We start from the raw sequence: 20,943 nt of genomic DNA, 5'->3' as shown, positions 1-20,943 counted from the left end.
GCTTCATTTTTCCACTTCTTCTCCCTCTACAACATATATACGGGCTAGGTACCTAATACCTTACAGTGTTCCCCCTTTACTTCTACATGATCAAATCTACTTCATTCTGAATTACTAACTGTTGAAATCATATAGCATTCTGATTTTTAGCATGATACTTTCTGCCTGATCTTCCTAAGAATAGTGTAGATAGGGGATAAAAGATTAAGTTGGTAAAATGGTACTTTCTCTTAGATTATAGAATTTACCATTCAAGGAATAAACCAAACTCTGTTAGCCATGAGAAGGAAGGTGTTTGGATGAGAATCCTTTTACCCATAAGTTTCTGTCCTTTTCCTTAACTCTGTCATGAAGCGAAAAGGTAACTCAGTCTTGGATTTCCCTCTTTCTTTTAAATATTACAAAGAGAAAAATGAGAATTTGGGGAATTAGTGGAATCATCAACCCTCATATTTATTTTGGAACCTCCGGGTGAGAGCTAGCCCTACATTCAGAGTAAAATAATTTTAAAAATAAATAAAGAAGCATTTACATTCTTTCCAAGGAGCATTTTTGACACAGTATACTCTTCACAGCTGCCTTCACATCTTTGTTCCTCAAACTATAGATGAGAGGATTAAGCATAGGTGTCACCACTCCGTAGAAGAGGGAGATGATTTTGTCTGTGACTTGTTCTTTGTCTGCTCCAGAAGAGTCTTTAGCCTTGGGCTTTGCATACATGAAAAGGATGGTTCCGTAGAATATAATCACCACTATTAGGTGGGCAGAGCAGGTGGAGAAGGCTTTGCGCCTTCCTTCTGCAGAAGGAATTCTCAGGATGGTGGAGAGAATAAAAACATATGTAACAAAAATAAAAAGTACTGGTCCTACAAGAAAAATCATATTAGCAACAACCATGCTAATAATATTTATGGAGATATTAGCACAGGCCAATTTTAAGACAGCCAAGATTTCACAAGTAAAATGATTAATGACGTTATCTCCACAGAAAGGAAGCCGCATTGCAAGGGAGGTTTGCAACACAGAATTGGTGCCTCCTCCAATCCAGGACCCAGCAGCCATGGACACGTATGAAGCCTTGCTCATGATGATAGGGTATTGTAGAGGGTTACAGATGGCCACATAGCGGTCAAACGCCATCATACTTAGAAGGACACACTCTGTTGCTCCCATAGCAAAAGAGAGAAACATTTGCACTCCACACCCAGAGAAGGAAATAGTTTTCTCTGAAGTTAAGAAGCTGCTGAGAAATAGTGGAATAGATGAACTAGTGTAGCAGATGTCCAAGAATGATAAGTTACTGAGGAAAAAGTACATGGGGGTGTGCAAGTGGGTGTCATAAACACTCACAATGATGATGACTCCATTTCCCAACAGGATCACCAAATACATACATAGGACCAGCACAAAGTAAATGGCCTCTATCTCTGGGAAGCCAGAAAGCCCCAGCAGGACAAATTCTGTCACAAAAGACTGATTGGACTTTCCCATGCTAATATTTTCTTTCACCAACAGGAATTCTATAGTGGCTGGAATGTGTGTGGATCTTTCACAGCAGTGTCTGTAAGAATCATTTGCATTCTTGAATGGCTTCCCTTATGGGTAATAAAGACCTGTAATTGGATACATAAATAGCACAAGAATATGTTACGGCCCTCTAAGTTAAGATCAGTTAGACTTTCAGACTTCATGAAGGAGGCCTCAGCTCTCAAAAAGAATATTCTTGTTAGAGAATAGATTAAAAACACATGCAATTAAGTTAGAATTATGTATCTCATTTGCATTATAAATTTAAATTATTTTAATACAATGTTACCATATTTTGACCAAATAATCCAGAACAAATAGAAAATGTTTGAAATATGACTAACGCACAGATATCTGACCATTCTAACCAACATTATTATCTGTAACTGTATATTATAATACTATGTTATACCTAACAAAATTGATGTTCTTCAGTTACTAAAACAAAGGTGTATGTGAAAGTTCTGTTTCGATGGTAATTTAATCTTAACTTCAGAAGAGTCATGTGGGCTAAAAGAATAAATAGAAGAGGCTGACTTTCTTTTCGGACTCAGCCCGCATGCACCCAGGTGAAATAAACAGCCATGTTGCTCACACAAAGCCTGTTTGGTGGTCTCTTCACACGGATGCACATGACATTTTGGTGCCGTAACTCAGATCAGGGGACCTCTCTTGGGAGATCAATCCCCTGTCCTCCTGCTCTTTGCTCCCTGAGAAGGATCCACCTATGACCTCTGGTCCTCAGACCCAACAGCCCAAGGAATATCTCACCAATTTTAAATTGGGTAAGCGACCCCTTTTTTCCTCTCTTCTTCAACCTCTCTCACTATCTCTTAACCTCTTTCTCCTTTCCCTGACCCCCTTCCTGCTTTTCTGGAGGGCAAAAACCCCCAAACTCCTTCTCTCTGTGTCACCTCTCTCTCTTTTCTCTGGGCTTCCCTCCTTCACCATGGGCAACCTTCCACCCTCCATTCTTGCTTTTTCTCCATAGCCTGTGTTCTCAAGAACTTAAAACCTCTTCAACTCACACCTGATCTAAACCCTAAATGCCTTATTTTCTACTACAACGCCGCTTGACCCCAATACAAACTCGACAGTAGTTCCAAATAGCCAGAAAATGGCACTTTCAATTTTTCCATCCTACAAGATCTAAATAATTCTTGTCCTAAAATGGGCAAACGGTCTGAGGTGCCTGACGTCTAGGCATTCTTTTACACATGGGTCCCTCCCTAGTCTCTGTTCCCAATGCAACTCATCCCAAATCTTCCTTTTTTCCCTCCCGCCTGTTCCCTCAGTTCCGACCCCAAGCGTCCCTGAGTCTTTCTAATCTTCCTTTCTACAGACCTATCTGACCTTTCCCCTCCTCACCAGGCCGAGGTAGGTCCCAATTTTTCCTCAGTCTCTGCTCCCCCACCCTATAGTATCTTGTGAAATTCCTTTTCCTGGCTCATCCTGGCTCAAAAAGGTCCCCCACCCTATAGTATCTTGTGAAATTCCTTTTCCTGGCTCATCCTGGCTCAAAAAGCTCCCCCACTGAGCACCTTGTAACCCCCCACTCCTGCCCGCCAGAGAACAACCCCCCTTGGACTGTAAATTTCCTTTACCTACCCAAATCCTATAAAATGGCCCCACCCTTACCTCCCTTCGCTGACTCTTTTCGGACTCAGCCTGCCTGCACCCAGGTGAAATAAACAGCCATGTTGCTCAAAAAAAAAAAAAAAAAAGAATAAATAGAAGAGACATTTTTAGAGAAAAGGACTTTTGGTTATTCCTAATTTAGGAGAAATATGAATACCTGAAATATCCTTCTAAGAATATTGACTAGAGAGGAAGTATTACTTATAAAAGAATAAAGGAAAAAATTGAGATAAAATTATTCTTGTTTGTCTTTTTCAATACAGATTAGGAAATCTTTTTAGGTCACCCTATTGTTCTGCCTGATATACACAATGAATAAAAAGTTGACCTCAGAAAAACTCTAGTGTACATTTCTCAATCTATAATCAAACCATAAATAAATGTATAAATTAAAGAATTTCAGGAACAAGGGATTTGCTCTTTTACCTCTGAGTATGAGAAAATACATACTGCCTTCTTCCTGCATAAAAGTCAGCTTCCTCTGCTCTAACAGCTGTTCTGCTGATCTTCCTCTCACTGCATATTTGGAAATACCCATGATAATGAGGGGTAGGTCACTCAAAAAGCTCTCAAACATAGCAATTTACTATAATTATTTGTATCCTTATTTGATGTAATATGGAGTATTTCTATATTTAAATGCCAAAAACAGAAGTCCTACTTTTTTTAATGAGATTGCTAGCCTGCTAGCCTCATACGTTCCATCTCAATAACTTCACAAAGATGACTAAAAGAACTATCTGCTTCTCAGTTCTCATTAAAATCAAGTAGCTGCCATTGCCTCTGTAAAAGCCAATTAATCATTGGCAAAGTAGAAACTAGTTCTAGTAATGATGAAAAGCTGGGGCTCTTGGCAGTCTTTTCACTAGCAGAGGATCCTTTAAAAGACCAGCCAATGAAGCACCAAAGCAACTCAAAGTGTTTGCTGCTTTGAGGATGCTTCTAATCCCAAAAGTAATTTAAACCTCACAATGTGGATTGGACAGAATTTTTAAACTTTCTAATTCTTTTGGGATGAAGTCCCTCAGAAGCAATTAAAACAAAGTTGTTAATACAATTTAATTTAAGTGTAACTCATAAAACAGTAACAATTATTCTAGCTTTACATTCTCTGGGAAGAGCAAGTTGAGGAATGCTACCCAGGTAAAACACCCAAGACATGGAAATTAGAATTCACTACATCTGATGGAGAGATGTAGCAGTAATCGGTGATGCTTAATTCAAAATGATGCTTTGTTCTTAATAAATGAACTGTTAATCACATTTATTTTGACCATTAATCCTGGAGTCTCAGAATCCATAAGCTTCATACTGGTCTCACTGGCCCCTCCAAACAGCCATAATCACATGCATGGTCATTTTAATTTTGTTCACTCATACCCTCTGTTCAAATATATATGCAATATCCCAAACTCATTCAACCTGTTATTTAGTTAAGTCCACACTAGCATGGCATGAGTCCGACCACACAACAACTTCCATGAGTGAGCAAGCCTTACTTTACTTTTCAACAGGAAAAGAAATTCTGACTCGAAGTAATTCTTTATAACACTTATCATGACTATCTTTTGAAATGAATATCAACCCTTAAAGAATTCAGTTATTTTACACAGATACGACAAAATAATCTTTCAGCATATAAACAAGTGGGATCACCATGTGTACTGTTAAAAAGAAGGGAATAAACTTGGACAACAGTGCCTTTTTTTGTCAGTGGACAATATTTTTAAAAAATTATTGAGCAAGAGATGTAACATAATCCTGAAGAATGGGTAAATTACTTATGCCATGAAACAATGGTATTATATGCTTCAACAAATCAAATTTGAAATAAAAAATTCTGCGTTGTTAACTTTATACAAGGACATGTTCAGTATACTGGTTCGTAAGGCAGATGTTGGGCATGTTTTCTCACTAATCAACACAACACTCAAGGGACAAAAGAATTAAACAGGTCAAATGTGACACTGTAGAAGCTATACTATAATGTAAACAGAGGATAGATTGTAACTGCAAAACAACTTATAAGCAAACTCTGCAAAACAAAAAAATGTCAAGGAGAGCCAAATCATTCTAGAAATATAATTTACAAGGTATGTAATATAGATGTTTACATTTATTTAAAATTTTTTTTTTTTTTTTTTTTTGAGACAGGGTCTCATGCTGTCGCCCAAGCTGGAGTGCAATGGCACAATCACAGCTTACTGCAGCCTTGACCTCCCAGGCTCAAGTGCTCTTCCAACCTCTCTTCCTCCCGAGTAGCTGGGACTACAGACATGTGCCACCATATCTAATTAATTTTTGTATTTTTTGTAGAGTTGGGGTTTCACCATGTTTCTCAGGTTCATCTCGAACTCCTGGGCTCCAGTGATTCTCTCGCCTTAGTCTCCCAAAGTGCTGGGATTATAAGTGTGAGCCACTACACCTGATCAGATGCTTATAATTTATGACAAACAACAAATACATTTTAAATATAAGTATTATCCATGCAATATTTTAATTTTATCTCAGCATACATATACAAGGAAATTAGAAATAATTCAAATTTAACTGTGTCATGTATTTTTATTTGCTAATCTGGTAACCCTAACTTTCTGTGACCAAGACTCACATGGCATTCAGTCCAAGCCTGGCTCCTCCATCCAGCATCACTGTCAGTTCCACCACTCGCAAGCACTGGAGAGTATGAGACCCAGATCTCTGGGCATTACTACTCATAATAATACTGTAAGACAGTACGATTTTCAGAACTTTCAAATGAGAAACAGAGAATATTCAGTCTTTGTCTGTTTGGGCTGCTATAACAAAACACCAAAGACTGAGTGTTTTGTAAACAACAGAAATTTATTTTTCACATCTCACAGTTCTGGAGGCTGAGAAGCCCAAGATGAAGGTACCAGCAGATGCAGTATCTGAATAGGGCCCATTCCTCATAGACATCTGTTTCCAATGGAGACTCACATGAAGGAATGGGTGAGGAATTTTCTGGGATGTCTGTTCTAAGGGCAGTATTCCCATTCATGAAGGCCGTACCCTCATGACCTAATCCCCTTCCAAAGGCTTCACTTCCTAATACCATCACCTGGGGATTAGGACTTCAACATATGAATGGGAGGGGGGACATAAACATTCAGTAATTGCACAGTGTATTGTGCTAAGCCATTCTAGTGGATACAAGATTATAACATCATTTGTTGTCTCAAATGTACCTAGCCACCACATAAACATCACCTACAGCTGCAACCCTCCATCCCTCTCCATAATAGTAAGAAAAAACAATTAAGATGAACTTACAGGTTCTCATCATCAAGTATTCTTCAACATTTCCAAGCCCTAGTCTATCATCTCATCTTCTCTCCAATTTTATTCAATTCAGTAAACATTAACTGAAGTCTCCCTTGGTCCAGGAACTATGTGGCTGCTTCGGCCTTAGATCTCATGAATTACAACTAATCCCTTGCCAGATACTATAGCCTATTATAAGAATGGCAAGCCAGTGTCTAGGGTCTCACTATCTTGGGTCAACTCCCCAAATGCCACCTGTCTATACTCCAAGCAGAACTCTCCCTGAATTCTTTCTTCACATTGCTCTGCCTTATGCTGTACTCACACATCAATCCATGCTTTTCCTTTAAGTGGCTGGTGCAGGCTGCTTGAATTTCCTCTCAAACTCTTAGGTATATGGTATTCAAATGCCTTCTTCTTGTCCCTCAGGAAGCTGGTATACCTGTCCATTTCATTTTGTCTAAAGACAAACTAATGATATATGAATAATGAAGTACCTGGTACAAGCCTCTTCTTTTCTCTAAAATAGTTTACTTCACTAAACTATGGCTATATTTCATCTAAATTGTGAATAAAAATTTTTTTTCATGTTATGCTTAGAAAATTTTGTCTCAAAACCTTGAAGTTAGATAAGGGTAATGTTTTGGTTTGTTTTCTGGGCTTTTTGTTTGCTTGTTTTGTTGTGTTTGAGACAGGATCTCGCTCTGTCACAGAGGCTGGAGTGAAGTGGCTCAAACTCAGCTCCCTGCAACCTACACCTCCCAGACTCAAGTGATCCTCCCACCTCAGCCTCCAAACTAGCTGGGACTACAGACGTGTGCCACCACACCTAGCTAATTTTTTGTATTTTTTGTAGAGATGTGGTTTTGTCGTGTTGACTCGGCCTCCTGAAGTGCTGAGATTACAAGCATGAGCCACTGTGCCCAGTGGTAATGTTTTCTTACATTTTGAACGAATGAGCACAGAACCTCCTCTATCTCCTCAAGCTAAAGTTTATCAAAATAGTCAATATTAGCTATAATGTAGCTACATCATGATCAGTATATTTGCTCTGTCAATCAAGAGAGTCTCTGTCACAGCCTCCTTATCATTCTCTTTCTTGCTTGTATCCTGTCTGTTTCCTAATAGGTGAGTTTTTTCCAGATTGGAGGGATAGTAAAAGGCAGCAAGTAAATACCAATTAGTCTGTGATATAAGAAACAGAACAAGGACATAAAATTGGAATCGGTTAACTAGAATTCAGGTGGGTTATTCCCAAACCACATAGTGGAAAGACCAGGATTGTGATTAGAAAAACATAGAACTATAGATTAATAAATATTGTTGAGCTAGCCAGAGACAGAGGAGTGGGAAAGATAACAACGGACAATGTAACTTAACTCAGTTGAAAGACAAGTTTCAGTGTAAGTTCTGTTTCTTTCTTAATAACTTTTCAATTTAATTAATCACTCAATAAACAAATCTTTTGCTAGTTTGCTCTTTCTATAAACTAGAAATGCATTATTTTAAAAATAAAGCATTAATTATTAGAAATAATAAAATTATATCAAGCATCTTCTTGGACCATTGTGGAATGAAATTAGAAATCAATATCAAGAGGAACTCTCAAAACTGCACAAGTATGGCAGGGCATGGTGGCTAGTGCCTATAATCCCAGCACTTTGGGAGGCCGAGGTAGGCGGATCACCTGAGGTCAGGAGTTCAAGACCAGACTGGCCAACATGGTGAAACCCCATCTCTACTAAAAAAATACAAAATAAGCCAGGCATGATGGCAGGCACCTGTAATCCCAGCTACTGTTGGGGCATGAGGAGCACCTGAACCTGGGAGACGGAGGCTACAGTGAGCTGAGATCACGTCATTGTGCTCTAGACTGGGCAAAAAGGCGAAACTCCACCTCGAAAAAACAAAAAAACAAAAAAAAATTGCACAAGTATACAGAAACTGAGCAACTTCCTTCTGAATTACTTTCAGGTAAACAACAAAATTAATTAAGGCAGAAATCAAAAAAATTTTTGAAACACATGAAAATAGAGACACCACATACCAAAATATCTGGGATACAGCATAAACAGAGTTAAAAGGAAAGTTTTCATATTAACAGCCTAACTCTGCACCTAAAAGAATTAGAAAAACAAGAACAAACTAGTCCTAAAGCTAGCCGAAGAAAAGAAACAACTAAAATCAGAGCAGAGTTAAATGAAATTGTGACTAAGAGTACCATACAGAAGATCAACAAAATTAAAATTTTGTTCTTTGAAAGGATAAACAAAGTTGATAGGCCACTAGCTAAGTTAACCGAAGGAAAAAGAGACAAAATTCAAATAAGCACAATCAAAAATGAGAAACCTGACATTACAATGAATATCACAGAATTACAAGAGATCCTCGGAAACTACTATGAACATCTTTATGTGTGCAAACTAGAAAACTTAGAGGAAATGGATATATTCCTGGAAACACAACCTCCAAAGATTGAAACAGCAAGAAACTGAAATCCTGAACAGACCAATAAGAAGTTATGAAACTGAATCAGTAATAAAGAATCTACCAAACCAAAATTAGCCCCACACTAGATGGATTCTCAGCCAAATTCTACCAGATGTACAAAGATGAGCTGGTTCCAATTTTACTAAAACTTTCCAAAAAAAAAAATGAGAAGGATACCTCCCTGACTCATTCCATGAATCCAGTATCATCCTGATATGAAAATGTGCAAAGGACAGAACAACAACAAACTACAGGCCAATATCTCTGATGAACATAGATGCAAAAATCCTCAACAAAATACTAGCAAACTGAATCCAGAAGCACATCAATAAGATAATTCACCATTATCAAATGGGTTTCATTTCAGAGATGCAAGGATGGTGCAACCTACACAAATCAATAAATGTGATTCACCATTTAAAGAGAATTAAACACAAAAGCCACATGATCATCTCAATAGATGCAGAAAAAGCATTCAATAAAATTCAACAGCCCTTCATGATAAGCACCCTCAACAAACTAGGCATCAAAGGAACATACCTCAAAATAATAAGAGCCGTATATGACAAACCCACAGCCAACATCATTTCTCTGGTGAGGACTGCCCCTAAGAACTAGAACAAAACAAGGATGCCCATTCTCACCATTCCTGTTCAATGTAGTACTGGAAGTCCTAGCCAGAGAAATCAGGCAAGAGAACGAAATAAAAAGTATCCAGAGGGGAAAAAAAAGAAAGAAAGAAAGAAAATATATCCAAATAGGAAGGAAGAAGTTCAAATGATGTCTGTTCACTGATGAAATGACACTGTACCTAGAAAACCCTAAAGATTCCTCCCAAAGACTCCTAGACATGAAAAACAATTTCAGCAATGTTTCAGGATAGAAAATCCATGCACAACATGCACAAAAAAATTGATTGCCTTTTTATACACTAACAATACTCAAGCTGAGAACAAAATCAAAAACTCAATTTTATTTATAATTGCCACAAAATAATTTAATACCTAGTAATACATTTAACCAAGGAGTGAAAGACCATTACAAGAAGAGCTACAAAACACTGGTGAAAGAAATTGTAGATGACACAAACAGATGGAAAAATATCCCATGCTCATGGATAGGAAGAATCAATATCATTAATTAACTATTGACCAAAGCAATATACAGATTCAATGCAATTTCTATCAAATTACCAATGTCATTTTTCACAGAAGTAGACAAAACAATTCTAAAACTCATACAGAACCTAAAAAGAGCCCAAATAGCCAAAGCAATCCTAAAAAACCTGAAGCAAAAAGAAAACCTGGAGACATCACATTATCCAACTTTAAACTATACTATAAGGCTATAATAATCAAAACAGTATGGTACTGATACTAAAACAGACACACATACCAATGGAACAGAATAAAGAACTCATAAAGTCATACACCTACAACCAATTGATCTTCAATAACACTGACAAAAATAAACAAAGGAGAAAGTACACCCTATTCGATAAATGGTGCTGGGAAAACTAGCTAGCCATATGAAAAGAATTAAACTGGATCCCGACCTCTCACCATATACAAAAATTAACTCAAGATCAATTAAAAATTTAAATGTACTACTGAAAACTGTAAATTCTAGAAGAAAACCTAGGAAAAACTCTCTTGAACATTTGCCTAGGCAAAGAATTTATAATTAGCACCTCAAAAGTAAATGCAACGAAAACATAAATAGACAAATAGGGCATAATTAAACTAAATAACTTCTTCACAGTAAAAGAAACAATCAACAGAGTAAACAGAAAACCTACAGAATGGGAGATATTTGCAAAGTATGCATTTGATAAAGGACTAATATCTACAATCTATGAGGAACTTAAGCAAATCAATAAGAAAAAAATTTTTCATGAGCAAAGGACATGAACAGACATTTCTCAAAAGAAGATATACAAGTGGCCAACAGACAAAAAAGTAATCAATGGGGGTGGTGCCAAAATGGCTGAATAGGAACAGCTCCGGCCTCCAGCTCCCAGCATAAGTGACATTTCCAACTGAGGTACCAGGTTCATCTCACTGGGGTGTGTTGGTCAGTCAGTGCAGGACAGTGGGTGTAGCCCAACAAGCGAGAGCCAAAGCAGGGCAAGGCATCGCCTCACCTGTGAAGCACAAAGGGGAAGGGAATTCCTTTCCTAGCCAAGGGAAACCTTGACACACGACACCTGGAAAATCGGGTCACTCCCACCCTAATACTGCACTTTACCAAAGGTCTTAGCAAACAACACACCAGGAGATTATATCCCATGCCTGGCTCGGAGGGTCCCATGTCCACGGAGCCTCCCTTATTGCTAGCACAGCAGTCTGATATCTAACTGCAAGGTGACAGTGAGACTGGGGGAGGGGCACCCGCCATTGCTGAGGCTTAAGTAGGTAAACAAAGCGCCTGGAAGCTTGAACTGGGTGGAGCCCATGGCAGCTCAAGGAGGCCTGCCTGCCTCTGTAGATTCCACCTCTGGGGACAGGGCATAGCTAAAAAAAAAAAAAAAAAGCAGCAGAAACCTCTGCAGATGGAAAGGTCCCTGTCTGACAGCTTTGAAGAGAGTAGTGATTCTCCCAGCATGGAAGTTGCAATCTGAGAACGGACAGACTGCCTGCTCAAGTGGGTCCCTGACTCCCGAGTAGCCTAACTGGGACAGCCAAACTGGCAGTAGCCTAACTGGAGTGGACCTCAAGCAAACTCCAACAGACCTGCAGCTGAGGGTCCTGACTGTTAGAGGGAAAACTAACAAACAGAAAGGACATCCACACTAAAACCCCATCTGTACATCACCATCATCAAAGACGAAAGGTAGATAAAACCACAAAGATGGGAAAAAAGCAGTGCAGAAAAACTCAAAATTCAAAAAATCAGAGCGCATCTCCCCCTCCAAAGGAATGCAGCTCATCGCCAGCAACAGAACAAAGCTGGACAGAGAATGACTTTGACGAATTGAGAGAAGGCTTCAGTCGATGAAACTTCTCAGAGCTAAAGGAGGAACGACAAACCCAGCACAAAGAAACTAAAACCCTTGAAAAAAGATTTGATGAATGGATAACTAGAATAACTAATGCAGAGAAGTCCGTAAACGACCTGATAGAGATGAAAACCATGACACAAGAACTACATGAAAAATGCATAAGCTTCAGTAACCAACTCGATAAACTGGAAGAAAGAGTATCAGCGATTGAAAATCAGATGAATGATATGAAGAAGAGAAGTTTAGAGAAAAAAGAGTAAAAGAAATCAACAAAGCCTCCAAGAAATATGGGATTATGTGAAAAGACCAAATCTACGTCTGATTGGTGTACCTAAAAGTGACGGGGAGAATGGAATCAAGTTGGAAAACACTCTTCAGGATATTATCCAGGAGAACGAACCCAACCTAGCCAAACAGACCAAATTCAAATTCAGGAATACAGAGAACGCCACAAAGATACTCCTAAAGAAGAGCAACTCCAAGACACATAATTGGCAGATTCACCAAAGTTGAAATGAAGGAAAAAATATTAAGGGCACCAGAGAGAAAGGTTGGGTTACCCACAAAGGGAAGCCCATCAGACTAACAGCAGATCTCTTGGCAGAAACTCTACAAGCCAGAAGGGAGTGGGGGCTGATATTCAACATTCTTAAAGAATTTTCAACCCAGAATTTCATATCCAGCCAAACTAAGTTTCATAAGTGAAGGAGAAATAAAATCCTTTGCAGATAAGCAAATACTTAGAGATTTTGTCACCACCAGGCCTGCTTTACAAGAGACTCCGAAGGAAGCACTAAACATGGAAAGGAACAACCGGTACCAGCCATTGCAAAAACATGCCAAAATATAAAGACCATCGAGGCTAGGAAGAAACTGCATCAACTAACGAGCAAAATAACCAGTTAATATCATAATGACACAATCAAGTTCACACATAACAACATTAACCTTAAATGTAAATGGACTAAATGGTCCCATTAAAAGACACAGACTGGCAAACTGGATAAAGAGTCAAGATCCATCAGTTTGCTGTATTCAGGAGACCCATCTCACATGCAGAGACATACATAGCTCAAAATAAGGGGATGGAGGAAGATCTACCAAACAAATGGAGAACAAAAAAAAGCAGGGATTGCAATCCTAGTCTCCGAAAAAACAGATTTTAAACCATCAAAGATCAGAAGAGACAAAGAAGGCCATTACATAATGGTAAAGGGATCAATTCAACAAGAAGAGCTAACTATCCTAAATATATATGCACCCAATAGAGGAGCACCCAGATTCATAAAGCAAGTCCATAGACACTTACAAAGAGACCCTTAGACTCCCACATAATAATGGGAGATTTTAACACCCCACTGTCAACATTAGACAGATCAATGAAACAGAAAGTTAACAAGGATATCCAGGAATTGAACTCAGCTCTGCAAGAAGTAGACCTAACAGACATCTACAGAACTCTCCATCCCAAATCAACAGAATATACATTTTTATCAGCACCACATCACACTTATTCCAAAATTGACCACATAGTTGGAAGTAAAGCACTCCTCAGCAAATGTACAAGAACAGAAATTATAACAAACTGTCTCTCAGACCACAGTGCAATCAAACTAGAACTCAGGACTAAGAAAAGCAATCAAAACCGCTCAACTACATGGAAACTGAACAACCTGCTCCTGAATGACTACTGGGTACATAACGAAATGAAGGCAGAAATAAAGATGTTCTTTGAAATCAATGAGAACAAAGATACAACATACCACAATCTCTGGGACACATTTAAAGCAGTGTGTAGAGGGAAATTTATAGCACTAAATGCCCACAAAAGAAAGCAGAAAAGATCTACAATTGAACCCTAACATCACAATTAAAAGAACTAGAGAAGCAATAGCAAACACAATCAAAAGCTAGCAGAAGGCAAGAAATAACTAAGATCAGAGCAGAACTGAAGGAGACAGAGATACAAAAAAAAACCCTTCAAAAATCAATGAATCCAGGAGCTGGTTTTTTGAAAAGATCAACAAAATTGATAGACCACTAGCAAGACTAATAAAGAAGAAAAGAGAGAAGAATCAAATACACGCAATAAAAAATGATAAAGGGGATATCACCACTGACCCCATGGAAATACAAATTACCATCAGAGAATACTATAAATACCTCTACATAAATAAACTAGAAAACTTAGAAGAAAAGGATAAATTCCTGGACACATATGCTCTCCCAAGACTAAACCAGGAAGAAGTTGAATCCCTGAATAGACCAATACCAGGCTCTGAAATTGAGGCAAAAATTAATAGCCTATCAACCAAAAAAAGTCCAGGACCAGATGGATTCACAGCTGAATTCTACCAGAGGTACAAGGAGGAGCTGGCACCATTCCTTTGAAACTATTCCAATCAATAGAAAAAGAGAGAATCCTCCCTAACTCATTTTATGAGGCCAACATCATCCTGATACCAAAGTCTGGCAGAGACACAACAAAAAAAGAGAATTTTAGACCAATATCCTTGATGAACATTGATGCAAAAATCCTCAATAAAATACTGGCAAACCGAATCCAGCAGCACATCAAAAAGCTTATCCACCGTGATCAAGTGGGCTTCATCCCTGAGATGCAAGGCTGGTTCAACATACACCAATCAATAAACGTAATCCAGCATAAAAACAGAACCAAAGACAAAAACTACATGATTATCTCAATAGATGTAGAAAAGGCCTTTGAAAAATTCAACAGCCCTTCATGCTAAAAACTCTCAATAAATTCGGTATTGATGGAACGTATCTCATAAATAATAAGAGCTATTTATGACAAACCCACCAATATCATACCGAACGGGCAAAAACTGGAAGCATTCCCCTAGAAAACTGGCACAAGACAAGGACACCCTCTCTCACCACCCCTATTCAACACAGTGTTGGAAGTTCTGGCCAGGGCAATTAGGCAAGAGAAAGAAATAAAAGGTATTCAATTAGGAAAAGAAGAAATCAAATTGTCCCTGTTTGCAGATGACATGATTGTCTATTTGGAAAACCCCATCATCTCAGCCCAAAATCTCCTCAAGCTGATAAACAACTTCAGCAAAGTCTCAGGATACAAAATCAATGTGCAAAAATCACAAGCATTCTTATACACCAATAGCAGACAAACAGAGAGCCAAATCATGAATGAACTCCCATTCACAATTGCTTCAAAGAGAATGAAATACCTAGGAATCCAATTTACAAGGGATGTAAAGGACCTCTTCAAGGAGAACTACAAACCACTGCTCAATAAAATAAAAGAAGACACAAATAAACGGAAGAACATTCCATGCTCATGGACAGGAAGAATCAATATCGCTAAAATGGCCATACTGCACAAGATAATTTATAGATTTAATGCCATCCCCATTAAGCTACCAATGACTTTCTTCACAGAATTGGAAAAAACTACTTTAAAATTCATATGGAATCAAAAAAGAGCCCGCATTGCCAAGACAATCCTAAGTCAAAAGAACAAAGCTGGAGGCATCATGCTACCTGACTTCAAGCTATACTACAAGGCTACAGTAACCAAAACAGCATGGTACTGATACCAAAACAGAGATATAGACTAATGGAACAGAACAGAGCCCTCAGAAATAAGACCACACACCTACAGCCATCTGATCTCTGACAAACCTCAGAAAAACAAGAAATGAGGAAAGGATTCCCTATTTAATAAATGGTGCTGGGAAAACTGGCTAGCCATATGTAGAAAGCTGACACTGGATCTCTTCCTTACACCTTATACAAAAATTAATTCAAGATGGATTAGAGACTTAAATGTTAGACCTAATACCATAAAAACCCTAGAAGAAAACCTAGGCAATACCATTCAGGACATAGGCGTGGGCAAGGACTTCATGTCTAAGACACCAAAAGCAACGGCAACAAAAGCCATAATTGACAAATGGGATCTAATTAAACTAAAGAGCTTCTGCACAGCCAAAGAAACTACCATCAGAGTAAACAGGCAACCTACAGATTGGGAGAAAATTTTTGCAATCTACTCATCTGACAAAGGGCTAATATCCAGAACCTACAAAGAACTCAAACAAATTTACACGAAAAAAACAACCCCATCAAAAAGTGGGCAAAGTATCTTAACAGACACTTCTCAAAAGAAGACATTTATGCAGCCAATAGACACATGAAAAAATGCTCATCATCACTAGCCATCAGAGAAATGCAAATCAAAACCACAATGAGATACCATCTCACACCACTTAGAATGGCAATCATTAAAAAGTCAGGAAACAACAGGTGCTGGAAGGGATATGGAGAAATAGGAACACTTTTACACGGTTGATGGGACTGTAAACTAGTTCAACCATGGTGGAAGACAGTGTGGCGATTCCTCAAGGATCTAGAACTAGAAATATCATTTGACCCAGCCATCCCATTACTGGGTATATACCCAAAGGATTATAAATCATGCTGCTATAAAGACACATGCACACATGTTTAATGAGACACTATTCACAATAGCAAAGACTTGGAATCAACCCAAATGTCCATCAATAACAGACTAGATTAAGAAAATGTGGCACATATACACCATGGAATAGTATGTAGCCACAAAAAGGATGAGTTTGTGTCCTTTGTAGGGACATGGATGCAGCTGGAAACTATTATTCTCATCAAACTATCGCAAGAATCGAAAACCAAACACCACATGTTCTCACTCATAGGTGGGAATTGAACAATGAGATCACTTGGACCCAGGAAGGGGAATATCACACACTGGGGTCTGTTGTGGGGTGGGGGGAGTGGGGAGGGATAGCATTAGAAGAAATACCTAATGTAAATGACAAGTTAATGGGTACAGCACACCAACATGGCACATGTATACATATGTAATAAACCTGCACGTTGTGCACATGTACCCTAGAACATAAAGTACAATCAAATAAATAAATAAAAAGAAAAAGTAATCAACATCACTAATCATCAGAAAAATACTTATTAAAACAACAATAAGACTGATCTCACATCAGTCAGAACGGCTATAATTAAAAGGTCAAAACATAAGAGATGTTGGTGAGGATGTAGAGAAAAGGGAACATAAATTAGTTCAACTCCTATAGAAAAGAGATGGAAATTTTTCAACGAACTAAAAATGGAGCTACCATTCAACTCAGCAATCCAGCTGTATCAAAAAGACACTTGCACTCATATGTTTATCACTGCAGTACTTACGATAGCAAATTCGTGGAATCAAGTGTTTGTTAACAGTCAATTGGATCAAGAAAATGTGTTACATATACACAATGGAAAAGAATGAAAGCCATAAAAAAGAATAAAAGCACGTCCTTCACAGAAACATTGATGGAACTGAAGACCATTGAACTAAGTGAAATAACTCAGAAGCAGAAAATCAAATACCACATGTTCTCACTTATAAGTGGGAGCTGAACAATGGGTATACATGGACATAAAGATGGAAAAAACAGACACTGGGGACTCCAAAAGGGAGGAGGATGGGAAGGGCTGAGAGTTAAAAAACTATCTATTGGGTACCATGTTCACTATGTGGGTGATGGGTTCACTAGAAGCCCAAACCGCAAACAATACACAATATACCCACATAATAAACCTGCACATGTACCCCTGAATTGGTAATAAAGTGTTTTAAAGAGAAAAATAAAAATAACATAAAAAATAATAAGATATTCAGGAGCTATAAAAAACAACTAATATGCTATTGCATATTATATTTTTTCAAAAAAAAAAAGAGTACCACAAGTGGTCTCAAAGTGTCCTGCATTCAGGTGTTACACCTTCATTTAGTAGCCCAATTGTGATAATCTAGCCTTTATTTTTCATGAATGCACATAGCTTATACTCCCTGCAAAATACTGCTTAGGAATTTTTACATTTTCCTAGTTGTTGGTTATTTTTTTCTCCAGCCTGATTGATACTCCGTGCTTCTCTATCATTTTTCTCTGAAAATCTTATAATTACTTTCTCATCCTATTTATTAATAAGTTCTTTATAGTCCATTTTGCTGCACAAAGAGTATATACAAGTACCTTTAAAAACATTTACAGACCAGGCACAGTGGCTTATGCCAGTAATCCCAGCACTTTGGGAGGCCGAGGCGAGAGGATCACCTGAGGTCAGGAGTTCAAGAGTAGCCTGGCCAACATGGTGAAACCGCCTCTCTACTAAAAAATATAAAAAATTAGCTGGGTGTGGTGGCAGGCGCCTGTAATCCCAGCTACTCGGGAGGCTGAGGCAGGAGAATTGGTTGAACCCAGGAGACAGAGTTTGCAGTGAGATTGTGCCATTGCACTCCAGCCTGGGCAACAAGAATGAAACTCCATCTCAAAAAAAAAAAAAACAAAAAAAACAAAAACAAAACACATTTACATACATCCCAGGCAGAGACGGTCATTTTTAACACACTGTTTGGCCTGAAAAATAGGATAAAGCAATGCAGTGAAGAAAAGACTTTAATATTCAATATCACTGCTGCTAATATCTACTAGACATGCTTCCTCACAAGTGCCTCTCAACACCATTTCCCTCTTCAATTCCTGGCTAGCCACCATGTTACTGAGTCCTGTTCATTTCCTTCTTTTACAAGCATTGGGGTTAACCCAATAAAAAATATATGGGGACATAACTTCAAAGTATTTCTCTTTAAAAGTATGGTTCTTTCCAGAAGAGTGAGTCTACCCTCAAAATGCTTCTACTCTTAGAACTGTAAGGAAAAAACTATAAGGAAAAAAAATGCAGGGGTCCTCTACCATGCCAGTGATTTAGAAATACTAGAATTCAGCACCTTTTCACATGTATTTGTTATCCGCTTCAGGAATAATAGATATGTCATAAGAAAAAGATCCTTGAAACATCTTTACCTATCCAATGAAATGTTTGGTGGTGAAAGAAAATCTCTTTAGACAAACCTTCAGAACATATTATCAATCAAAGCATACTGCCTTGCTATTATCAACCAAAGCATACTGTCTCCAAAAATAATAATTTTGACTCCAATTATTTGTCCTATTTCACATGCATTTACTGGATGCCAATACCATTTTTTTCTAAGATAGAGAAGTTTCTAACATACCAAATAATGTTTAAAGCTAGATTAACACAACAATCAAGTCTCATAGAACTAAAAGCATCTAATTCACCACCTGATGCTTAAATATCCTCTGAAACATCCATAACAGGCTGTTATCTGTCTTTCTTGCACACCTCTAATAATGGGAAGCTCATCTCTTCTGAGGGAATCTAGTTGTAACTGTCAAAAACTGCTTATATGAATCCAAAATCTATTCTTTTGTGTGCATATTTTCCACTTTTTGTTTTTAGTTGTATTATTTGAAACAATTACCACTTGAGTTTATTTTTAGAACTAAAATTAGAATTACAGTTTATATTTTAGAGTAGACTTATAGTTAGCAAAGATCATTTCATTCATTCATTCAACAAATATATAAGAGCCTACACTCTTCTAGGTAATGATAAACAACGTGAGCATTGGTGTTTGAGATGGAATCTGAATCCAGACCCTTTTTATTCTAAAAGCCATCTCTTATTTTTTTGTTTTCTGGTACTATCCAGATTCTTTTCAACTTGGAGATTACAATCTATTTGGTTTCACAGTATCTAAACTTTTTAATTCTATAGAGTCTGCTACCTTTTCCAAATTAATCTTCCTAATTCATGGTGTTCATCATCACCAACAATTCAAAAACTTACCTTGGCTTTCCAACTAAGATGTGAACACTTTGACCTGATACTAATGTCCCCCCACAAAACAACTATCACCTAAAAGTCCAGATTATCTTCTAGGGCAATCCCATTCACTCTATGGTTTCAATACATCATCAATAAACTGGTGAATCCAAATCTATAAGCCTCATCCCAGATTTCTCTCCAGGGCATGTTATGGTAGCATCTTATCTGAATGCAGTAAGTAAAACACATATCTTTCACTCACCATGATAACTTACACTACATTGTCTTCCTGCCACTTTCCCACTATGAAAAAAAAATGTTACCCCTGTTCTTTTGATAATTTCCAAAATGTCTAAACTAACCTGCAAAGTTGTCTAAGATCCAAATCCTAAATAACTCTTTAGCCTCATATTTCACAAAATTTCACTCTCCCAACTGTTCTTTATCCTATGTTCAAACAAAATAGAGCTTCTTTTAATTTTTAGAATATACCATCATCCCCCAACACCCCCCTCCTCTCTCTCTAGAAAAGGAAGAGCAAATGGAGAATTTTTGAGGGAGAAAGGATAGCACAGCGTATGCAGAGGGTAGGGAACTCTTACTTTTCTTGCTTAATTGCTATTATTCCTCTCCCAGAATCTCCTGAAGATGTCATTCCTGACCCCTAGTCTGAGTTAAGCAGTCTTCCTGTGTGCTCTGATAACATCCTATATCTCCCTTAATACAGCACTTATAACATATTATTGCAAAGAGTGTTTAATTATCTGTGTCTACCAAACAGCAAGCACCTTAAGAATAAGCACCATATCTCTCTTGTTAATCATTGTGATTCCAGAATTGAGTCCAGTACCTGGCTTTTTGTTGTTGTTGTTGTTACCCCCCAATTTTTTTTTATACTTTAAGTTCTAGGGTACATGTGCACAACGTGCAGGTTTGTTACATATGTATACTTGTGCCATGTTGGTGTGCTGCACCCATCAACTCGTCATTTACATCAGGCATAACTCTCAATGCCATTCCTCCCCTCTCCCCATAATAGGCCCTGGTGTGTGATGTTCCCCTTCCAGAGTCTGAGTGATCTCATTGTTCAATTTCCAACTGTGAATGACAACATATGGTGTTTGGTTTTCTGTTCTTGCCATAGTTTGCTGAGAATGATGGTTTCCAGCTGCATCCGTGTCCCTACAAAGGACACAAACTCATCCTTTTTTATGGCTGCATACTATTCCATGGTGTATATGTGCCACATTTTCTTAATCCAGTCTGTCACTGATGGACATTTG

General features: G+C 38.0%; 1 protein-coding gene across 1 annotated transcript; it reads right to left on the bottom strand.

Moving 5' to 3' along the window:
- Positions 1 to 528: 528 nt before the first annotated feature.
- Positions 529 to 1,491, bottom strand: LOC111535377 (olfactory receptor 13C7-like). Its single transcript, XM_023201705.2, has one exon. It carries the CDS (start codon positions 1,489 to 1,491, stop codon positions 529 to 531), a length of 963 nt encoding a protein of 320 aa, XP_023057473.1.
- Between the last annotated feature and the right edge of the window lie 19,452 nt (positions 1,492 to 20,943).

The sequence above is a fragment of the Piliocolobus tephrosceles genome, chromosome 14, assembly GCF_002776525.5.
Source record: "Piliocolobus tephrosceles isolate RC106 chromosome 14, ASM277652v3, whole genome shotgun sequence".
Taxonomy (NCBI): domain Eukaryota; kingdom Metazoa; phylum Chordata; class Mammalia; order Primates; family Cercopithecidae; genus Piliocolobus; species Piliocolobus tephrosceles.
Note: the sequence above shows the minus strand (reverse complement) of the source record. Positions and strands in the feature narration are given on the sequence as shown.